Source organism: Syngnathoides biaculeatus, chromosome 2, assembly GCF_019802595.1.
Source record: "Syngnathoides biaculeatus isolate LvHL_M chromosome 2, ASM1980259v1, whole genome shotgun sequence".
In the NCBI taxonomy this organism is placed as follows: domain Eukaryota; kingdom Metazoa; phylum Chordata; class Actinopteri; order Syngnathiformes; family Syngnathidae; genus Syngnathoides; species Syngnathoides biaculeatus.
In genome coordinates, this window is record NC_084641.1 from 31,503,294 (window position 1) to 31,526,686 (window position 23,393).

The window sequence follows — 23,393 nt, forward strand, 5'->3', positions numbered from 1 at the left end:
CGACCCCTATGACCCCTGCCACAGGTGGTGATCCCATGAAAGGGGGACCAACATTACCTTTTCAGGCTCTCCTTGGCCAGGTCCCATGGTTGCAGGCCTGGTTAAGAAGCGCTTGCTTTCGAGCCCCCACCTCCAGGCCTAACTACGGGTAGGTCAAATAAAATTTGAATGTTTAAATTATTACTTAAGTGTAAAAAGAAGTTATACACTGTAAATAGTGAAATATTATACCTTGAGTGACGCCAATACTGCTGTCTTTCTGATTTGAAACCAGGCGTGTTTATTTCTACTTCTTTTGTAAATTCTCTTTTTTTATTCTCACATTCTTCTCCTAGCAAGCATTTTGGTAGATACACCTTCTTTTGGTGTTGAAGCTAAATTAAGCAAAGTTAAACCTTGGACAGTCACTTAATAAACATCCAGTGACAGACAGTTTTGTTCAAAATGTTGGTCAAATCCGAAATTGTAGAATTTCACTTTAGAGGTTCCACTGTGTTTTCCAACTTTCAGGATATTGTCCTTACTGGAAATTAATAACATCCAGCACTTAGTTTCATCTTTTTGATGACAAGTTTTACAGTTTTTGCTCGAAAGCTAGCTTGCTTCACTGCTCATCTAGCTGTGATTGCAGAGGCTAGGTTGGTCGCGCATTTGAAGTCTCTTCAGTGAAATGAATGACATCAACATGTCACTTACACCCAAATTGTTCTCTCCCCAGTGAAAAGGCTCTCCTGGTGAACAAATTCGAGCTCAGCATCCGCACAGAGGCAACTCAAGGCTTAGTGCTGTGGAGCGGGAAGGCTGTGGAGCGTTCTGACTACATCGCCCTGGCCATCGTGGACGGCCGCGTCCATATGATGTATGACCTGGGCTCCAAACCGGTGGTGTTGCGCTCCTCGCTGCGCGTCGACACAAACCGCTGGATACGGATCAAGGCCAGCAGGTGAGTCGTGCCATGTCAGCGAGCGAAGGCTTTTTTCACTTTGATGGGATTACACTTCATCCATATTCTATTCCTGTCGCTGCGATCCCTTGCATCAATCCTCTGATATGCTGCGACTTGACAGATTAGTCTCAGATTAAGGTTATTTCTACGCTCGGTCATGCTTGAGTGCAGCACGGATCAAATTCCACGGATGCATTAATGAATCTTGAAGAAAGAAGAACATGCAGCAGCACTTGGCCTCCACGGGGGAAAACTAAATAATAATTTAAATTAAATTGCATGACGCTGAAGCCCAACAGACGTACCCGAGAGATCATGTTCCTAGAATGACATCTGATCCTACACTTTGGAAATGTAATTCAAAATTACATTTTCAATTAATCAGATTACCACAAATTAAATGAAGCACAACAAACCTGGATTTTTTATACCCTTTTGAGTGGGCTGTGTGCATTCCACTCTGGGTAATCCAATTTTTAAAATTCTGTATAGTTCATTTTCTTGTATTCATAAGATCTATATGAATAAAGAGAATTCAGAGAACACAGACCTCAGCCATGGCTTCAACAGTTTCTCAGCACGATCTAATCTAATATGATTATACACTAAATTACAGCAAGGTTGCGATAATAATGAGGTTAGACATTGTACTGGTTTATCATGTAATGTTCATGAAAATTTAATATTGACTAAGTTCCCCTCCATAGCGGGGGTTACATTCCAGAACCTCTCCCGTGGGAATTGAAAATCCAAGATAGAAGAACCTTGACACATATAAATTAAAATATTTTTTTTTTTACTTGAAAATATTTATAAGGTCTTCAAACATACATTTGAAACAATACAAGCACATTTAAACATATAGAATATATTGAGAGAGCGCAAGAGGAGTCTTCTTCTTCTTCTTTTCCTTTCGGCTTGTCCCGTTAGGGGTCACCACAGCGTGTCATCTTTTGCCATCTTAGCCTATCTCCTGCATCTTCCTCTCTAACCCCAACTGCCCTCATGTCTTCCCTCACCACATCCATAAACCTTCTCTTTGGCCTTCCTCTCGCTCTTTTGCCTGGCAGCTCCATCCTCAGCACCCTTCCACCAATATACTCACTCTTTCGCCTTTGAACATGTCCAAACCATCGAAGTCTGCTCTCTCGAACCTTGTCAGCAAAACATCCAACTTTGGCTGTCCCTCTAATGTGCTTGTTTCTAATCCAACCTGTTCACTCCAAGCGAGAACCTCAACATCTTCATTTCTGACACCTCCAGTTCTGCTTCCTGTTGTTTCTTCAGTGCCACCGTCTCTTAATCCGTACATGATGGCCAGCCTTACCACTGTTTTGTAAACTTTGCCCTTCATCCTAGCAGAGACTCTTCTGTCACATAACACACCAGACACCTTTCGCCAGCTGTTCCAATCTGCTTGGACCCATTTCTTCACTTCTTTACCACACTCTCCATTGCTCTGGATTGTTGACCCTAAATATTTGAAGTCGTCCACCCTCGCTATCTCTTCTCCCCGTAGCCTCACTCTTCCCCCTGCACCTTTCTCATTCACGCAGATATATTCTGTTTTACTTGGGTTAATCATCATTCCTCTCCTTTCCAGTGTATGTCTCCATCTTTCTAATTGTTCCTCTGCATGCTCCCTGCTTTCACTGCATATCACAATATCATCTGCGAACATCATGGTCCAAGGGGATTCCAGTCTAACCTCATCTGTCAGCCTATCCATTACCACTGCAAACAGGAAGGGGCTCAGAGCTGATCCCTGATGCAGTCCCAACTCCACCTTAAATTCCTCTGTCACACCTAAGGCACACCTCACCATTGTTCTGCTGCCATCATACATGTCCTGTACTATTTTAACATACTTCTCTGCCACACCAGACTTACGCATGCAGTACCACAGTTCCTCTCTTGGTACTCTGTCATAGGCTTTCTCTAGATCCACAAAGACACAATGTAGCTCTTTCTGACCTTCTCTGTACTTTTCCACGAGCATCCTCAAGGCAAATAATGCATCTGTGGTACTCTTTCTAGGCATGAAACCATACGTTGCTTGCAGATACTTATTTCTGTCCTGAGTCTCGCCTCCACTACTCTTTCCCATAACTTCATTGTGTGGCTCATCAACTTTATTCCTCTATAGTTCCCAGAGCTCTGAACATCCCCTTTGTTCTTAAAAATGGGAACTAGAACACTTTTCCTCCATTCTTCAGGCATCTTTTTGCCCGCTAGTATTCTGTTGAATAAGTTGGTCAAAAACTCCACAGTCCTCTCTCGAAATTGCTTCCATACCTCTACCGGTATGTCATCAGGACCAACTGCCTTTCCATTTTTCACCCTTTGTAGTGCCTTTCTGACTTCCCCCTTAGTAATCATTGCCACTTCCTGGTCCTTCACACTTGCCTCTTCAACTCTTCCTTCTCTCTCATTTTCTTCATTCATCAACTTCTCAAAGAATTCTTTCCATCTATTTAGCACACTACCGGCACCAGTAAACACATTTCCATCTCTGTCCTTAATCACCCTTACCTGCTGCACATCCTTCCCATCTCTATCCCTCTGTCTTGCCAACCTGTAGAGATCCTTTTCTCCTTCTTTCGTGTCCAACCTGGTGTGCATGTCTTCATATGCCTCTTGTTGAGCCTTTGCCACCCCTACTTTTGCCCTACGTCGCATCTCGATGTACTCCTTTCGCCTCTCCTCAGTCCTCTCAGTATCCCACTTCTTCTTCGCTAATCTCTTTCCTTGTATGACTCCCTGTATTTTGGGGTTCCACCACGAAGTCTCCTTCTCCCCTTTCCTACCAAAAGACACACCAAGTACTCTCCTGCCTGTCTCTCTGATCACCTTGGCTGTCGTCGTCCAGTCTTCCGGGAGCTTCGGTTGTCCATCGAGAGCCTGTCTCACCTCTTTCCGGAAGGCCGCACAACATTCTTCCTTTCTCAGCTTCCACCACATGGTTCTCTGCTCTACCTTTGTCTTCTTAATCTTCCTACCCACCACCAGAGTCATCCTACACACTACCATCCTATGCTGTGGAGCTACACTCTCCCCTACCACTACTTTACAGTCAGTAACCTCCTTCAGATTACATCGCCTGCACAAAATATAATCCAACTCCGTGCTTCTACCTCCGCTCTTGTAGGTCACTATATGTTCCTCCCTCTTCTGGAAATAAGTGTTCACTACAGCCATCTCCATCCTTTTTGCAAAGTCCACCACCATCTGTCCCTCAAAGTTTTTCCTGGATGCCGTACTTACCCATCACTTCTTCATCGCCCCTGTTTCCTTTACCAATATGTCCATTACAATCTGCACCAATCACAACTCTCTCGCTGTCTGGGATGCTCAGAACTATTTCATCTAGTTCCTTCCAGAATTTCTCTTTCAACTCAAGGTCACATCCTACCTGTAGGGCATAGCCGCTAACCACATGATACATAACACCCTCAATTTCAAATTTTAGTCTCATCACTCGATCTGATACTCTTTTCACCTCCAAGACATTCTTAGCCAGCTCTTCCTTTAAAATAAACCCTACTCCATTTCTCTTCCCATCTACTCCGTGGTAGAATAATTTAAACCCTGCTCCCAAACTTCTAGCCTTACTACCTTTCCACCTGCTCTCTTGGATGCACAGAATATCAACCTTTCTCCTCATCATCAAGTCAACGAACTCCTGAGCTTTTCCTGTCATAGTCCCAACATTTAAAAAGTCCCTACACTCAGTTGTAGGCTCTGCGCATTCCTCTTTTTCTTCTGACGATGGATCCGGTTTCCTCCTCTTCTTTGTCTTCGACCCACAGTAACTGAATTTCCACCGACGCCCTGCAGGTTAGCAGTGCCGGGGGCGGGCGTTGTGATCCCGGGCCACGACCGATCCAGTATGGGATTATTTAGATGAACGCTCATATTTGTTTGGCACAGTTTTTACACCGGATGCCCTTCCTGACGCAACCCTCTGCATTTATCCAGGCTTGGGACCGGCCTACAGATTGCACTGGTTTGTGCCCACATAGGGCTGCATTGCGCAAGAGCAGTCTATTAAAAAAATATTTATTAGCAACATAAAAAAATGGCAAAATTGTGAAAATGTTGAGAAAAATCACATTTAAATGAAATAATATTTTAATCCCAAATACTCTTACTTAAAAAATAGTAATTAAAAAAATACCACAAAATAGCAGGACCGAAAAGTGTGAACTGCATTATAGCAGAGGTTGACTGTACTGCCACAGTAATTTAAAATTGTCCATTCAGAGAGTAAGTATTGATTCTACGAGAAAATAATGTGCCGGGTTATGCCAGACTTTGATTGACATTATAACCTCGTATATTGCATTCGCACCGTGGATCATGTTTTTGTTTCTTTTTGTTTTCAACACACCAAGATTCAAAATAATGTGATTATTTCAAATATTCCTTTGTGGATAATTGTCATACCTCCACAATATAAAAACTTCAGACAGGAAGTTACACGTGAAAAAAATTAACTAAGCAATGACAAAAACAACCTCCTTGGCAAGTCAATCACGCATCTCATTTAGTCCAAGAATTTACAAGCGTCCCATGATTCTTGTGAATAGCAATGTCACATGAAAGGATTCTGTCATTAGAAGCAAATTAACTCCTTGTAAGTTGAGCATGACCCATTTATCACCTTCAGCCTGCTGGACATTGGCTTTCAACGTGGTTGTGAATTGAAGTGCGAGAGATAATTACGTTGCTTCCATTGCATTAGAAAGCAGCAATAATTGATCTTTCAACATCCTTGCCAAGCCAAGGATTGGTTCACTCTGCAATCCCTGGCACCCTGAGAGGCAAGCGACATAATTTGGACATTGACAGTGGTGTAAATCACAGCATGTGTAGTTAGAGTGTGGCAATCTGCGCTGCTCGCTGTTTTAATGACGTACCCTCTGTTGGAATGACACTTTAGTGGGTTCAAATTGTCCTCGTCGTCACGATCCTTGAGTGTGCGCTCCCGCTTAGTACAGCGCCACCCTGTATGAACGTTTCTCCTGCGGCATCTGTTCGCTGCTAGGCAGGCCCATTTAGAACGCTGCTTGGCAAAAGCCTTTATGGGGGTGCTTAGTGTTTCTGCCAGCAGAGGCGTGGAGTCATGATGCTTCGGCTTGAATTAAAGTACATTTCACAGCTATTGAGTATTACACGCATACTTCTTAACAACAGCCCTGTCCTCCGCAGAGCGCTGCGAGATGGATCGCTACAAGTCGGCAATGAGGCAGCGGTGACAGGATCGTCGCCTTTGGCAGCAACCCAGCTGGACACAGATGGAGCGCTTTGGTTGGGTAGGTGGCAACGCTCAAATAGAGAAATGGAGAAATGCATCATTCAATCTTGAGAATGTCTACAAATGGCCTCCATCAAGGGGGGGTCTTCGCTCCCACTGAATCAGTTCCAATGTTTTTCTCGTCTTTGTGGCTCCATTCCAATGCAAAGGGATCCAATATTTTCAGATCCAAATCAGGCCTTGTTCTTGTGTGGATGAAAACCGGACAGCTGACAAATGTGACTGCAGTATTGACGCATAGTTTGTGACACAGATTGACACATTGCATGCTACGCTCGAAAAGAATAATAAATGTTCATTTTTTGTAAAGGGCACTTTCAAGTCACTCATAATCATATTTAAAAGTACTCAAGCAATCAAATAAAATCATCAAAACATAAAATATAATTTAAAATGCCAAATGTTTTGGGATCCATATCATATTGTAGAAAACTGCAAAGTGGTCCTGAAAATTTTACCTTGTAAAAATGTTCTTTGCCATCATTGGCACTTAGCAGGCAAGCAATAAATATTCTACTTTTTTTGACACAAAAATATATAAAATTACAATTCATACATTGAAATCTAAAGTTATGCCTTTATAAAGGCATAATGCTCACTTTGACAATGTCTCAAGTATTAATTTAATGCTTATTATTGTAGTTGCAAATTCTGTGCAGATGATGTAATCTGAAGGAGGTTACTGATTGTAAGGTAGTTCTCGGAGAGAGTGTAGCTCTCGACAGCATAGGATGGTGGTGTGTAGGATGACTCTGGTAGCGAGTAGGAAGATTAAGAAGACAAAGGTAGAGCAGAGAATCAGGTGGTGGAAGTGGAGGAAGGAAGAATGTTGTGTGGCCTTTTTGAAAGAGGTGAGACAGGTTCTACATGGACAGGAAAAGGTTCCAGAAGACTGGAATACTACTGCCAAGGTACTCGGAGAGGCAGGCAGGAGAGTACTTGGAGTGCCTTCTGGTAGGAAAGGGGAGAAGGAGACCTGGTGGTGGAACCCCAAAATACAGGAAATCATCCAAGGAAAGAGATTAGTGAAGAAGAAGTGGGACACTGAGAAGACTGAGGAGACGCAAAATGAGTACATTGAGATGCGACATAGGCCAAAGGTAGAGGTGTCGAAAGCTAAACGAGGCATATGACAACATGTACACCAGGTTGGATATGAAAGAGGGAGAAAAGGAGCTCTACATGTTGGCCAGACAGAGCAGGATAGAGATGGGAAGGATGTGCAGCAAGTAAAGTTGATTATGGATAGCAATGGAAATATGTTGACTGGTGCCAGTAGCATTCTAAGTAGATGGAAAGAGTACTTTGAGAAGTTAATGAATGAAGAGAATTGGAGAGAAGGTAGAGTTAAAGAGGCAAGCGTGAATGACCAGGAAGTGGCAATGATCAGTAAGGGAGAAGTTAGAAAGGCACTGAACAGAATGAAAAATGGAAAAACAGTTGGTCTTGATGACATTCCAGTGGAGGTATGGAAGCAATTTGGAGAGGTGGCTGTGGAGTTTTTGACCAACTTATTCAATAGAATACTAGTAGGAGAGAAGATGCCAGAAAAATGGCAGAAAAGTGTGATAGTCCCCATTTTTAAGAACAAAGGTGATGTTCAGAGCTGTGGAAACTATAGAGGAATAAAGATCACGAGCCACACTATGAAGTTATGGGAAAGAGTAGTGGAGGCTAGACTCAGGACAGAAGTAAGTATCTGCCTGCAACAGTATAGTTTCACGCCTAGAAAGAGTACCACAGATGCATTATTTGGCTTTAGGATGCTCGTGGAAAAGTTCAGAAGGCGCTATATTGTGTCTTTGTGGCTCTAGAGAAAGCCTATGACAGAGTACCAAGAGAGGAACTGTGGTACCGCATGCGCAAGTCTGGTTTGGCGGAGAAATATGTTAGAATAGTACAGGACATGTATGAGGGCAGCAGAACAGCGGTGAGGTGTGCCGTTGGTGTGTCAGAGGAATTTAAGGTGGAGGTGGGACTGCATCAGGGATCTGTGCTGAGCCCCTTCGTGTTTGCGGTAGTAACTGATAGGCTGACAGATGAGGTTAGACTGGAATCGCAGTTGGCAGAAGATGTCTAGTGTTCTATGTGATAGAAGAGTCTCCGCTAGGATGAAGGGCAAAGTTTATAAAACAGTGGTGAGGTGGCGAAGGCTAAACAAGGCATATGACAACATGTACACCAGGTTGGATATTAAGGAGGGAGAAAAGGAGCTCTACGGGTTGGCCAGACAGAGAGGGTGATGATGTACGGATTAGAGACAGTGGCACTGAAGAAACAACAGGAAGCACAACTGCAGGTAGTAAAAATGAAGATGCTGAAGTTCTCGCTTGGAGTGAACAGGTTGGATAGGATTAGAAATTAGCTCATTAGAGGGACAACCAAAGTTGGACGTTTTGGGGACAAGGTTAGAGAGAGCAGACTTAGATGCTTTGGACATGTTCAGAGGCGAGAGAGTGAGTATATTGGTAGAAGGGTACTGAAGATGGAGCTGCCAGGCAAAAGAGCGAGAGGAAGACCAAAGTAAAGGTTGATGGATGTTGTGAGGGAGGACATGAGGACAGTGAGTGTTAGAGAAGAAGATGCACGAGATAGGCTTAGGTGGAAAAAGATGACACGCTGTGGCGACCCCTAACGGGACAACCCGAAAGGAAAAGAAGAAGTCAATCACAGAATAGACTGTATATCTAAAGCACTGTATTACAATGAATGATGGGTATTATCTGAACAGATAAGCGCCCAAAACGAATATTATCCCAGATGAGTCTTTTTGATACCCTCTCAAAAGTAAACGGAAACATACTATTATCATGAATAGACCAGAACTATAAGAAGTGATGGAAATTGGTTTTAAATTTAGGCCGTGATGACCAAAACATCACTGCACAGCACAGCGGACCACTGCCATCAGTACCCCAAAAATGCCAGACTGAAAATTGGGATTGTTCTGGTCACATATACTGAGGTTTTTTACAGCTTTTCTAGTGGTAAACTGCCCAAATATCAACGGAGATTGAACCAAATCTTGCAGCTTGGTAGAAACAATGGAGGTGTGTTTGTTGCACTCGGTTATCAACATGAAGTCAGTTGAGAAAACTGAGCCCTGCAGCAAGAATACATAATCCTCCAATCCTTCCATCAAGGGCCCTTCCTCTTTTTAAATCTCCTTTTCACCGTTCGTCATTAATTCAACGGTAATGCGCGTGAAATTAGGCCTGTCGATCCCCGATTTCTAAGGTGCGCAATCCGATTAGGATAGGCGGAACGGAGGAGGTAAAGCGCTTAGGACGCGAACGTGAACCAGCAGATAAGTGTGGGGGACATCAGTGATGAGGAGAATGGAGAGACTCTGCTCCACGAGGACACCATGAATATTTGAATAAAAATTGCTAATTAGGTTGAGAAAGAAGGACTATAAGACTGTACTGGCTCAAAAGCGTTAATCACCATCAAACATACTGTAGGAGAATAGGAGGCGTTAAACGTCAACCAATTGGGTCAATGTGTCGCCTCCAAAGGTAGAAGAATTAATTTAAAACGTGATTTCATATGAAAAGGTGCTAAAATAGAGAAGTGCAATGGGCTGACTCAATTTCTTTGAGCGACAAAACTGTTAATTTCATATTTAAAAAAACGTTTTAGTCTATTCGCATGGAGATTAAATTATTATTATGACTAGTCTCAAAAAATATGGTTGCCAATCCAGACATTGAAATCTAAAATTATGCTTTTACAAAGGCAGAATGCTCACTTTGAATGACAACGTCTGAAGTATTAATTTAATGCTTATTATTGTAGTTGCAGAGAGCTGTTTCTAATATTTTGTCCCTCTCATTAGAAATATTAGCAAGTTTAATAAAATTTTGACTTTGAATCTTATTAGCTTGTGAATGTGTATATTTGTTATTCACCCATATTTAATGGCAATCGCAAGGTTTGTGATTGATTCAAACGAATTTTCACTTATCCTGGTTATCTCTGCGTGTTTTATTATCCATCCATTCATTATCTTTTGCCGCTTATTCTCACAAGGGTCACGGGGAGTGCGGAGTCTATCCCAGCTGTCAACGTGCAGGACGGGGGGTACACCCAAACCGGTTGCCAGCCAATCGCAGGGCACACTGAGACAAACAGCCGCACTCACGATCACACGTAGGGCCAATTTAGAGTGTCCAATTAATGTTGCATGTTTTTGGGGATGTGGGAGGAAACCAGAGTGCCCGGAGGAAACCCACGCAGGCACGGGGAGAACATGCAAATGCCACACAGGTGGGTCCGGGATTGAACCGGGGACCTCAGAACTGTGAGGCCAACACTTTCCTTGATCCACCGTGCTGCGCTGTTTTATTTATTATTATTATTATTGTTATTGTTGTTGTTGTTGATAGTTAATGCAACAAGTTTTCAGAAGGGGCAAAAGTACTCACACTTTTTGCTTGATTAGATGTGCACATACAATTCTTGGCGGTTGCAGTGTTAAAACTGCTAGCAAAATTTGAATGTCACAGAGAATACATAACCAGGTTTACCAAAATAGAAATACAGTACGAAGCTAGCATTAGCACAGTGTACAAGTCAACATTAATCATGGCTGCGACATTCGTAGCATCACTTATTCGCCACAGAGAGTTGGGTCATTTTCTTTCCATTTTGCTTTCCAGCACTTGGATATTATATTATTATATCCAATATTGTGGATTCTCGTTGTTTTTGCGCAAGTAATCCTTGTTCTGTGCTTGACAGCCGCTACACGTCAGGAGAGCTCAGAAGCAGTCTATCTGTCCGCCGATCAAATTTACCACAATGGCGTTAGACCAGCGGTCTTACCTACTCCGCCAGACATATTTGTGATCCCAACAGGCATACAGTAACTTTAGACAGACTGTCTGCCACCAAACTGTTACATCTGGCGGACGGACATCAGGCGCTCGCTGCTTCATTACATTCAGGTTGTCACAAAATGGTCTTCAGAATTGGCAAACACCCCAGCGAGGCTTGTGCTTGCACGAAAATCAATACATTGTATGGCAGTTGTGCTACTGTCAGGTGTTATTGATGCTTTGAACAAATATAGCCCAAAGTGTTTTTTTATATTGCAATTTCCCCCTTAATTTTGAGTGAAAAACACTAACTATGAATGTACTCAAATGCAAAAGTACAAGCGATTTTTTTTTTTTTACAGTCAATTACATATCATACCCATTTTGATTACTTTGAATAATGGGGGAAATGGTACAAACACAAAAAGGTATCTCTCTCTTGTTTTCTTGTATAGTGCTTAATCTGGAGAAGGTGATAACAATTCCTGGACACATCTCTGCTGCAAGTAAAACAGCAATGGCAATATGACATATCCTGCATGAGCAAAACAAATATAACATATAAATATGTTAAATTATGAAAACAAAAAAACGGATTAAAAAAATTACACTTACCAATATACACCCCCATATATGTCTATGTTTTTTTAATATATTGGACAGAAATTTGTTGATTGTACAAAGCTGATGGGTTTTACGCTGGCACAAAATGACACATTCAACACGAATCGTTCCTGAAGCTGGAAAGATGGGGGTGCATGGAAGGGGAATATCTTCCTTCTCCATATCTGGTACTTTGTCACTGTGCTCCAGTCTCGACCTCCCACGGTGTTCAATGGATTTGCAGTATAAAGATATGCCACCTGCTGTATTTGGACCAGTTTTGATCACTGATATTTTTGTACTGACAGAGAGACAACTTGTGTCTCACTAAAACGTAGTGTGTGTGTGTGTCTTATAAAATGGCTGTCGTGTCGTCACTTTAGCTTCTTGCTTGCTGTTCTCCTCAGGCGGCCTGGAAGAAGTGGCGGTGGCCCGTCGGCTGCCCAAAGCCTACAGCACGGGCTTTGTGGGCTGCATCAAGGACGTGGTGGTGGACGGCGTGGAGCTCCACCTGGTGGAAGATGCCTTGAACAGCCCCCAAATATTACACTGTCCAGCGGCCAAATAAGCAGGCGCAGAGAATAAAAAAACAAAAAACAAAACAAAAACAAAACAAAAAAAAAAACTGAGAGAATGAGGAAACAAATCAGAAAATACTCAAGAAAACCCCCTACCCCTCCGATCCTTTCGAGTCCCTCCATAGCACTCATGTCTCCTGCTGTAATTATTTTCTATTTTTGTATACTTTACTTTTTTTTATATATATATGGGAAGAAAATGTTTTAAAACATCTTGGGTGTTTTTCATAATTTCTTTTAAATCTGAGTCTCAATTCTCATGTCATGAGTTTTTTTTTTTATTTCAATCAACATGTAAAATTTATTTTCGGTTTATCCATTTTGCTTTTAATTCCATCACCAAGTAACCAAAAAGGTTGCTTATTGACTTAAACACATTACTTGAACTGTGATTTTTCCTTAAGCCTTTGTTATGGTGCCATATCTGTCGCTTAAATTCCCCAGACATTTGTTTCCATTCATTAATATATACAGCATATATTATATAATACTACATTCCCTCATCACCTCCCAGCTCCTTGTATTTTCCTAATGGGGCTCAGTCAAGCTGCTACAGTGAAAAAGGACAACAAGAAGGAAAAAAAAATAACAATCATCCACTCCCATCAATCTTCAACTCACAGCACCAGAAATGTAATTAAATTCAAAGACAAACGACTACATTATATGCTGGATCTGCAGCCCATCTAACTCTGAACACATCAAGACATAATATAAATTGTTACACATAAATATAGAATCTATATATGATACCAGAGACTGAATATGTAAGATGGATTCTCCCCAAAGAGAATTGTGCAGTTGTTTTATCAGCAAATTAATACTCTCGATGACCTCTTTTAAAGCATTAGCTGATGCATTGGATTTTTCTGTCTTTAAAAAATAATAATAACCTTTTTTTTTCTCTTCTTGCAATTTCAAATGGATTGGCGCATTTCCTGTATCTTTGCGAAGCTTTTCACGAGTGTTAACGAGGGACCCTTGAATGGCCCACGAGGGGGAAAGTTGTTCATAGGGAGGATGGACGATGATCCTGCCTGGCAACATTCAACAAACAAGCTCCGAAAAGACTTCATTTCCATTTTTATATTGACTCTGGCTGTTGAGAGAGACTGTGACCCCTGTGGAAGCCATAACAGCCACAAAATAAATGAATATATTTGTTCACTAACATACGGTAGTAGCGCATGGGTTTGTAACAATCAGTGACGCAATGACGAGTCACTGAACCACAATAAGCTGTGATGACTGATATCCTCTTTTGATAAGAGACCTTTGGCAATATAGTCTATGACAAAATCATGCCTGTTTTGTGGTTGAGTAATAAACAATCTTGTTCGTTTACATTCTTACTGATGTTCCCCTCTAAAATGATCTGGCAACCAGTTGGTTTTTTTTTGTGTGTGTGTGTGTGTGTGTGTGTGTGTGTGTGTGTGGTGTGTGTGTGTGTGGTGTGTGTGTGTGTGTGTGTGTGTGTGTGTGTGTGTGTGAGTGTGTACAGCCCACCTGTTTTAAGTGTAAACTTAGCAAAATATGTTATCTGTGGAGGTTTATGGGTTTGTTTGTTTGTTTTTCTTTTTTTTTTTTAAGTAATCTACACTGGAGCCACGTCTCTTCTACCACACGATGATAAATGTACATGGGGGAAAGATATCACAAAATCTGTAATATGTGTGTCGTGCATAATAGCAGATGAAATCAGGAAGCCCTTTTCTGGTGTAACGAGACACGTCTCATTTCCAGCCCTTGCTCTCTTCGTATCGTCTTTTAGCCATGCTGTTCGATGGATGTGACCAATTCAGGTGGCGACACCTAATAAAATATATAAAATGTATGTATATTTGTATGTGACACCAAACAATAAAGAAACATGATTTAATGCCAACTCGGAATTGCCTTTAAAGCCACCAGTCACCTTGACTCTAACTATCATCCTTGTTTCAGCCAATTAGTAACATCAAGACCCAAAATAATAAGTCGTAGTTTTGTTTTATTTTGTTTTTTTAAATGGAGGAGGACTGCTCTGTTCCCCTCTTCTGTTTCTTATTTATATCTGAATGTGGATGTAAGCTACTGTCTGATCAATGGGCAGTGCACCAAGTAAAAGTGGCATGGCCTGAACATTACTAACTTTATGACTTTTGTCTTGTGTTCCTACCATCATGAAATAAAATGTCAACCGAAATGGAGTTTATTCTTGTCATTGTTCATTTATTGGATCATTAAATGTGATTTCATACAGTATTCTATACTTCCCACATTACAATGCCCAAATGGAAATGTGTTTTACTGCAGTTAGGTCCAGAAATTGAGAGAATTGGCTTCTTTGTACAAGACCACAATGGATATAAAACAAAGCAATCGGCGTGTGATTGAAGGGACTCTAAACATTCAGCTCTCGTTTAAGAGTTTTCACAAAAACATATATAGCATTCAGAATTTAGGAACTTTGGGTATTTTATGCAGAGTACTTCAATTTCCAGAGCTCATATTTGAACAATTGACAATCAATCAGCATTTTTGAGTCAACAATGAAAGTCATTTCATCGCTGAAATCTGGAGCAGCCGAATATCATCAAATTGTGAGCTAATTGGAGTACACGTTGGCAGGGATAAATTGATTTGGGAATTATGCAACAAAGCCAAGCCCTTTGTGAATGAAGAGTGTGTTTAAGACTTGGGGCTGCAATTTTTCGGGTATTATGATCACACCCCAAAACAGGGCCTCAAATGTCACGGGGCCACAGAGAGTCTTGAGTTTGTTTTCTAAGAGAATTGGCATATTGATAATAGAGAAACAAGCGGAATGTGAAAATGTTAAGCAAAAATAAAGAACTAAATCCACCATACAGCAACAGCTTTTTCAATGGCTGTGTGTACAGTATAAATTAGATTACCATCGAACATGTACACACACACACATTATCTTGTGCAATATTTGCCTACGCAGGTGCAACACATCCTCTTGAAAGGAATATGAGACCTTCAGTATGGATTGAGAGCCCGCTGAAACACGGCGATGACTTTGCATCCATCACATTTAGTGTTAGAGAGAAAATATTCAGCCATAGCTACTCTCTCTACGCATCCTTTTCCATCATGTATTGATCAGACAGTAATGTTTCTCCATTGTGTGCCAGCATCGTTTTTAAACAGCGGGCGCGCATCCTTTCAGCCATGAGCACTTTTTGTTGGACTGAGGAATATTCCACAGACTGGAGATGTTCCTTTTCTCCCTCCTGTCAGCGCGTGTGTGTGGGTTGTGGCAGCACACCGGGTCAAGCTGCGGGGAGGCAAATAAATCCATAGTTGTGAAGCCTTTGGGCTCACAGACAATTGCATAAGCCTGTCCATCCCCCAGTAGATTAAATTGTAGAGATAAGCAGGGCACTGACGTCAATGGTGTCGTGAAATGCAAGCGCCATATAACAGAGGGCTGTTGTTCAATTATTATTCATTTATTTTTAGGAGAAGGATTAGTAACAAAACAATCCCCCCATCCCACCCCACCCCAAAAAAATGCTTGCAACATCTTAACGTTATCAAAGTGAAGGCATTTGGCATGATGATTTGCCTAAAATGAGGGCCGGGTATGGCCCCCGAGCCTACAGTTTGAAATCTGTGACACAGAGCAGCAGGAATTTACAAACCTTTATTGGTTTCACAGTCAACGGGCTAAATGCGGTGAATGAAAAATGAGAAAACCAGACATAGTGTTGGTTTCAGAAATATAGTATTTTAAGTTACAATGAGGAATTTTGTTTAGTGGCAAATATGGGGCTTTGCCACAAATTTACTAAATTTAAAAAATGACCTCTTAGCCTTAGCTAAATACATTTTGTTTTGAAGACTCGTCATGGGTCAGGCAGAAGGACCACCAAGAGGGGATAGCTTAACTCTTTATGAAACACAGGCCGACATACACAAGCGCATCTCAAATTTAACTATCATGGAATAAAAAATTTTAATGCAGTAGGTCAATTCAAAAAAGTTAAACCACACGGAGTGAAATATTTCAGGACACTTTTATTTACTATAATTTTGATGATTGGAGCTAACTGTTAACGAAAAATAAAAACTCATGAGCTCAAGATTTGTTTTTAATGAGACAAATTATTTTGATGGAAAGAATTGGATGTATTTGCCTTTCAGCGAAGAAGTTTTCAATTATCCTTTTGGAATGAACAACTAAAATAAATGTATTTAGTGTGTTTTGTGTTTCGCACTTTATTGGGGATCCGCTCTTGAAATAAAGTTGAGCACAAGAACTGCATCCGCAAGAGCGCTTTCGGCGAGACTCTTGTTTTGAAGGTCAGAGGCGGAACTCACGCGCGATCCTTGTAATGTATTCGGGACAGTTAGCCAAATAGCCGGAGCACACTTACGCTGTCCGCCGCTTCGAAGTCACTCTTGTGCGGGGACAAGAGCAACATTTAAAGACTTCTGACAGCTCGGAGTGACTGCCATGACATCCCGGAGGTAAAGTGGAATGTTTTTTTTTCTTTTTCTACAACAACCCCCCCCCCCCACCCCCACCCCGTGCCACTTGTCGCGGACGAAGTCTTTGACACCTGCTTCAATTTGTACGAGCCTCGGTGAGTAAGTTTGCTCAGGTCGGGAGAGAAAAGTGCTTTCAAGTAACTTTTTCTTGTTATTTTCGGGACAAAGTCACACGTGAACCTACACTCCTCATAACATAACGAAGCTGCATGGTTGCCATTCAATAATTACTTCAGCGACGTGATGTAAAATGTGGTTAGATCTCTTGCATTGGATATGTTCAGGTATGCCTAATATTATGGACGGGGAGCGTACTGTATATGTTTTGTTACTCACACACAGTATTCGCAGAAGTTGCCATGACAACAGTCCTCAACACTCTAAACATTTATGATAGCATTACATTTCATTATATTATACAATGGGCAGCGTGGTAAGGTAGCGGTTAGCAGGTCCGCCTCGCAGTCAAACCTGTGTTGGAAAATCTAAATGTCGCGTTTCAGGAGTTGTACTTTACGCGTGGACTTAATATTTGTCCACTTGCATCAGCATTTTCCACTGCAGCAAGATGCCCTGGGAAATTTGCTTAATTGCCGGTCAGACAGTTTTGTGCTTCACACTCTTCAGAAATTGCTTTCTTTCCACTCCTGAAGTTTATACTTGACACAAAAGCACAAATCACTGTGCGGGTGGTAAACAGGTCAGTGTAACAGAAGTGTCACGGGCACTTGAAGTCTTGAAAACCCTTAATCCACTGTATTTCCAGATACTAAAAGTTCTTACAGGTTCTGTTAAGAGTGTAAAATGATTGGTATAGTATAACAGTCCACAATTTATTCTGGAATGATGGTTGATTCTGTTTGGAAATCATGGAAATGGAAGTAATGTTTTTCTGAGTCAAGCTATCACAAAACCGTAATTAGCTGTATGCATCCCAGCCCCCACAAATATAAATTTTTAACATGCTGTCATACAAATGTAACAACAAGTTAGCCAGGATTAAGAACAACAACAACAACAAAAGTTATGAATAACAATGATTTGAACAAAGTCTTGTGTGACGAGAGGTGTTTTCTATCCTTTTTTGATAACTCAAAAATTTGGTAAATTTCAAAGTAGTTTTAGTGAAACCCCAAAACTGCGTCACCTTTTACTAGTTAAAGTGCATTACTCTTCATACAAACCCTAACTACATTTTATGAGAACAGGGTAATGTAAGCAACACCAGCTGGCTTGAAAACAGCAAAATAAAATACAGTGAGAGAAGATATTACAGAATGTGAAACTTTGAGTGCTTAGAGTGGGGGGGTGTCACAATAAGGTTCAAAACAAATATAGGACACATCCCAAAAAAGTGAGACATTTAAATTGGGCAGAGTGTTGTTTTGTTCCCTGCTGGTTTCCATGATTTGTGTGAGCGGCTGAGACATTTACGAGTGTTGCTTTGAGTCTGGCTCGACACTTCCTGATCTAAAATCTCGCAGTAACAACAGAAGACTTTCAGCTCAGTCTTTAACAAAGTCTTTCTCGCGCCGTAGGGCCAGGTTCAAATCCCACATTTAATCCACTTATTCAGTTACCGCCGCGTTCTCTATCAGAAGGGATGTCATGTTCCTGCTCTGTGTTCATTATGAAATTGGCAATATGGCCCCCAAAGCCTCCTTTGTTAATGGAGCAGACCTCATCTGTCACTGAGACTCATTTGAGAAGAGTGAGTCAGTTTTCTGTGTCGGGCCACAGGAAAATAACAGTCCGTGTGGAGGAATAAGATAACGCTGGCGACAGGAGAGCTCTACACACCGCCAACTGTTCATGTTTTTTTTTTTTTTTTAATACATGCATATTATGGAATACCACAGGATTCCCAATGGTGCATGGAAAAGAGAATACAATATATATTTTTTTCCATTTGGTAAATACTTACATTTAGTTTATGGTGCAGTGTTTTTAAAAAGATTTTGTCAAAATATTTTGTTTTCTTTTCTTGTTTTTTAATACTGTACAAAAAAAAACATCAACTTATTTGCTTTTGAGAATTACAACATAGTAGTTTTAATGTCAGATGTAAATAAACAAACAAATAAGAAATCAAATATTAAATGTTGGTAGCAGAATGCCTTTTAAGGTGATTAAGTAAATTAAAGGATATAAGGCAGCTTGAAACCTACTACGTCGTGTTTGTCAGTCATCGTTGAGTTTGTACATCTGGGTCAAAAGTTGTAAAATATGCATTATTTGATGTTTATGAAATTCAAGTTAAAGGTTACTATGAAATGATCTGTGGACATTTTTTAATATGCCCAGCAGTATTTTTGGTGAAAACAGACAATATCTGCAATGAATTCTACATTTGACCATTGTGTTATTCCACTGTGAGCAAAAATTAAAACTGAAGAAGCTCTTGTTCCAAAAAAAATTATGTAAAAAAAATGCACCGCTACTATTCTTTTTTCTTTTTACATTTCCCTAATTTGTGGAAGGGAAACTTTCCTTAGCACAGATTACAATATTGTTCGGTCTAGTCATTGTCTTCATCTATAAAATCACCAAGATTCTTTTATTTGGGGATTACATGACAAAATGGAAAAAAACTGATGATCTGAAAATATGATTTCTACTTGATTCTACATGATTTCTAGAAGATTCCACTGCTTTATCTGATGCCTAGACAGAAAACCACGATGCAATTCCATCGCATTAGAAGACACTGATCCAGATTCCCATTTCCAATGAATAATTTAGTTAATTATGTAATGTGTGTGAGACAGCGACAAGCATCCAGCAATGGTGGATGTGTGAATTTAATACCGCATGTAAATACCAGACACAGCTCATCAGCTAGGCTAAAAATAGAGACAACATTAGCAAAATCCACACCCCGAGTCTGGTCTGTGAGCAATATACTGTAGCCCTCGCTGGGACTTTGATGCCATGCCGGGGCTGCAAAGTATACCACCTTTTTATCGGCGGGCCTAGACAGGCATGCTGTAAATAGACAACCGAGGCTTTATTGAACTTGAGACATTACGTAAGAGGCTGAGCGGCAGCTGAGTGCACACTGTGCCCCCGTTTTCTTTCAACCAGCTTGCAGCCTAACCTGAAGCTCCCAGCTCCCCGTGTCTATCCCATGACCCTTTTTTTTCCTCTCTCTATTCTGTTGAGGTCTTATCAGACCAAACCAGATTATTTGACATCTCATTGGCTCATTTGTGTTTCTCTGGTTTGCTGCTTGAGGCTCCGTGTGGGGAAACAGGTCGCATGGTGACTGTCGAAGGAAATCCTATTCTTGGAAAGGCCTGAGTCACTCGGCTCCTGAAGTCATAATCTGAAGAGGAGGCAATGATAGTGTTAGACTGGAACTATAAGAGGCATGCAGTAATTCAGCACAATATGTTACAGGATGCTGTTTAACTCGTAACGTGACAAATGGTCACTATCTTTGTGGAATGTGACGCGGACTTGAAATGCCTCTAAAATTTGCCACGGCAAAGACTGTAAATTCACAACAAAACGATTGATTGCTCAAGTACAGGAAGTCTTATTCTACTTCCCACACTGCTCTTCTCAAGAATAACGTTTCATTTGTGCTATTCAAATCACGTTTTTAGGGGAAGTGACAACATTTGAAACATCACGGTAATTTTGACTCACCGTATTGTAATTTTGGTCCCTGCTAGTTTTTTGAGGGATATTGTTAAATGAAACTTGCCAGACAATAGAAGTGGCCATTTCAACCAGACTCAGCATTTTGACATTTTTGGGGACTCTTGCCACATCGGTACTTTAATATGAGATTCCCCCCGTGGCGGAGATTTAAATGTGTGTTTGATGTGTGCTGCATTTGTATTTTGCCCTAAAATCCAAGTCAAATGCTTAATCGCATGACCTCAGAGGTGTTTCATGTTAGACAATCCACTGGACATTAAATTTTTTTTAATTGCTTGATTCTTCACAATCATTGTGAAACTGTTGGTGCTGTACTCCTTATTCTGCATATTTCTCATCATTTTGGACAATTCTGTGCCTCCAACTTTGTGAGAACAGTTTAAAAAAGGCCATTTTCTCTTCTAGTATGCGTCTCACAACATAAAGCCAGGCATGTTAAATACATTCTTGGATGAGCATGGAGTTGAAGAACAAACCCATCACCCATGAAGGATGAACAACGGCGAATGTGTATAAACAATATCCATCTTTTCTTTTTTTCATTTGTGGTCAGTTTCTGTGTTCGCTGTTGTCGTGGATGTCGTGGGCTCTTCTTGCTACAATGTTGTTATTGGCAAAGGAAACAGAATGTGTGCAACCACAAACCAAACAATGCAGTGTCGAGACTAAAAATAAGACATTTTGTCTGTGGAATTTTCATCTGCTTCCAACATTTAGCTCTACATGCGTCATCAACTCAATTTCCTAGCACAATGCCGTTTTAAATATTTGCGACAAAGTTCACTTGCAAAGTTATCATAAGTATGTGCAGAATATACTTATACTACTTGCCGCATTTAATTGCAGGCTGGAAAATGAATAGCCTAATGGCATCCTCCTGAATTGGCTGGATTGCCAGTTTTTATCTTGGCAAGGGCCGACTATGATCTGGTGTAACTATGCCACACACGATTAGATGTATAATCTCCAGGCACAGGCGACACAACTGTTGTGTTTCCTCCCCTGACAAGACTGAGCCAGGACCTTGTAGTTCTGGTCGAGCTGGCTTCCTGACCCCTCCTGGCATGGTCTGGCATCTGTTAAAAAAAAAAAAAAAAAAAAAAAAAACTCTTTTGGCTTGGGGATCACTGGCTGGGCTTTGTTTGGTGTTGACGACTCGGGAAGAAGTCAAGTCGACTTTCTTTGAATAGCCCTGAAATCACAAAATTCTGTCTGAAAGGGCTTTACGGGCCCACAATTGACAAAGGCCGACGACACCCGCTGATTTAACCCAGTCCCAAACCACAAACAGGCGGGTCACACCGGTTTGCCTGAGGTTGTCACATTCGCCTAAGGTGGGGAAAGGAAGGGTGGCTGATAGTGCTGTCGGCTTGTGCTATCAGACTCGCTCACGTTCATCCAAATCCCAGATTACAAACCCTCCGCCCACTTGCTCTCCTCTGCACACTCCCTCTCTTTCTTACATTTGTGCAAAGCACCACGTTTCCCTCACTGTCTCATTCTAGCTAACTTGGTACCACTTTAGACGGGCACCCACCATTAAACCTGCCCCCCACCCCTCCTCAATTTGACTCTGTATTCCCCCGACTCCCTCCTGGCCTCACTTGTTGTACAGTAGTGGATTACTGAAGTCTGAGGCTGCAGAAGGAAGGGACTTGTGGAAGGCTTCGACCAGAATGGTGAGGTAGGAGCAAGTCACCCCCCTTTAACTTTCCCCACATTCCTACTTAGCCAAATAATGCATTTCATTCTACAATTTTGGTGTAATTTAACCAGTGTTGAAAAGTGGACCCATGGCATACAGCCAATTCATTTGGAACTTTTCTTCTAAAGTACTGCTAATTTAAGCCATTGCAAAGATTAAAATGTTGGCATCATTATTGGATGAGTTTTTTTTTCCCTTTTTTGTGTGTTTATTTGTGCAACTGGTTGGGGATCAATTCTTAGTCAGTGTACCATCATATTTGGCTTGGTACTGACTGGTGGGCACTCAGTCTTGAACAAAGTCAGCTTTCTGCTAACCGAGCTAGGTATTGACTGATAGTCAGGTTTTTTTTTTCAGTGTTATGACTTTTGTTGTAGTTTGGTCCATATTTTTGTCAAAATGTTGTGTTGAAGATGTTTGACTTCATTTTTTACAATTGCGTCATATTTTGTTGTAGTTGATTCCTCGATTTGCAGCCTCTAGCATCTCCCCATTGTTTTGATGATTTCATGAGCGAGAGTGTTTCTAGGATGGAAGGATTAAATATAGATTAGTGAGAGGCCACATTTTTTTGCCCTACAGTTATTATTTCTCTGTATGAATCTGTTAAGGATTAAAAACAAGACGATGAGGAATCTGTTCACAAGCTGGCACATGACCTCACTGTCAGAATTAAAAAAAAAAGACCTGTGAAGTGATAATTTATAAACTTTTGAGACTAGATCATGCTGTGACATAAGCGTAGTAACTGTGCTTCACGGTGAAACTAAAGGTTGGTGATTATTGCCCAATATTTTGGTTTTGAAACATGTACATTCAGGAATATTTCCAAAATCTGCTCGGAACCTCCAAGATATTCTGCTCTTGGTGTTTTTTTAATTTATGTATTTATTTTTAAACATAAATATGTAAGTTGAAAGCATTAATTTTAAGAGATTTGTAGGAATATTTTTCTCTGGGTTTTTTTTTGTCACAACATTTTGGTAAAAGCATTCTACATTATTGCAATAGAAAACTTTAATGGTCCTCTAGAGAAAACAAAATGCAGAGATAAAAAGAATATATTTGGCTAAAGCATAGTATTTGAGCAAAGCAAAGCAAATTTATTTGCATAGCGCATTTCATACACAAGGTAACTCAATGTGCTTTACATGATTAAAGGCATTTGAAAACAAAGAGATAAAACCTTTAAAACAGGATAAAAACAATAAAAATGACAAACGAAATATAAAAAAATGGACAATTAAAACCATATACA

General features: G+C 40.8%; 2 protein-coding genes across 4 annotated transcripts in view; both read left to right on the forward strand.

Annotated features, from left to right (window-relative positions):
- agrn (agrin) overlaps positions 1–13,694 on the forward strand; it is a 174,368-nt gene extending 160,674 nt beyond the window's left edge. The window contains exons 33-35 of the mRNA XM_061800472.1: positions 719–943; positions 6,158–6,261; positions 12,094–13,694. Of these exons, the coding sequence (XP_061656456.1) occupies positions 719–943; positions 6,158–6,261; positions 12,094–12,254 (490 nt within the window). The 3' untranslated portion in view covers positions 12,255–13,694. The remainder of the gene's footprint in view (positions 1–718; positions 944–6,157; positions 6,262–12,093) is intronic.
- Positions 13,695–16,561: 2,867 nt separating this feature from the next.
- ptpn11b (protein tyrosine phosphatase non-receptor type 11b) overlaps positions 16,562–23,393 on the forward strand; it is a 47,747-nt gene continuing 40,915 nt past the window's right edge. For all 3 annotated transcript variants that reach the window (XM_061800501.1, XM_061800522.1, XM_061800511.1), the window contains exon 1: positions 16,562–16,743. In XM_061800501.1, the coding sequence (XP_061656485.1) occupies positions 16,730–16,743 (14 nt within the window). In that variant the 5' untranslated portion in view covers positions 16,562–16,729. The remainder of the gene's footprint in view (positions 16,744–23,393) is intronic.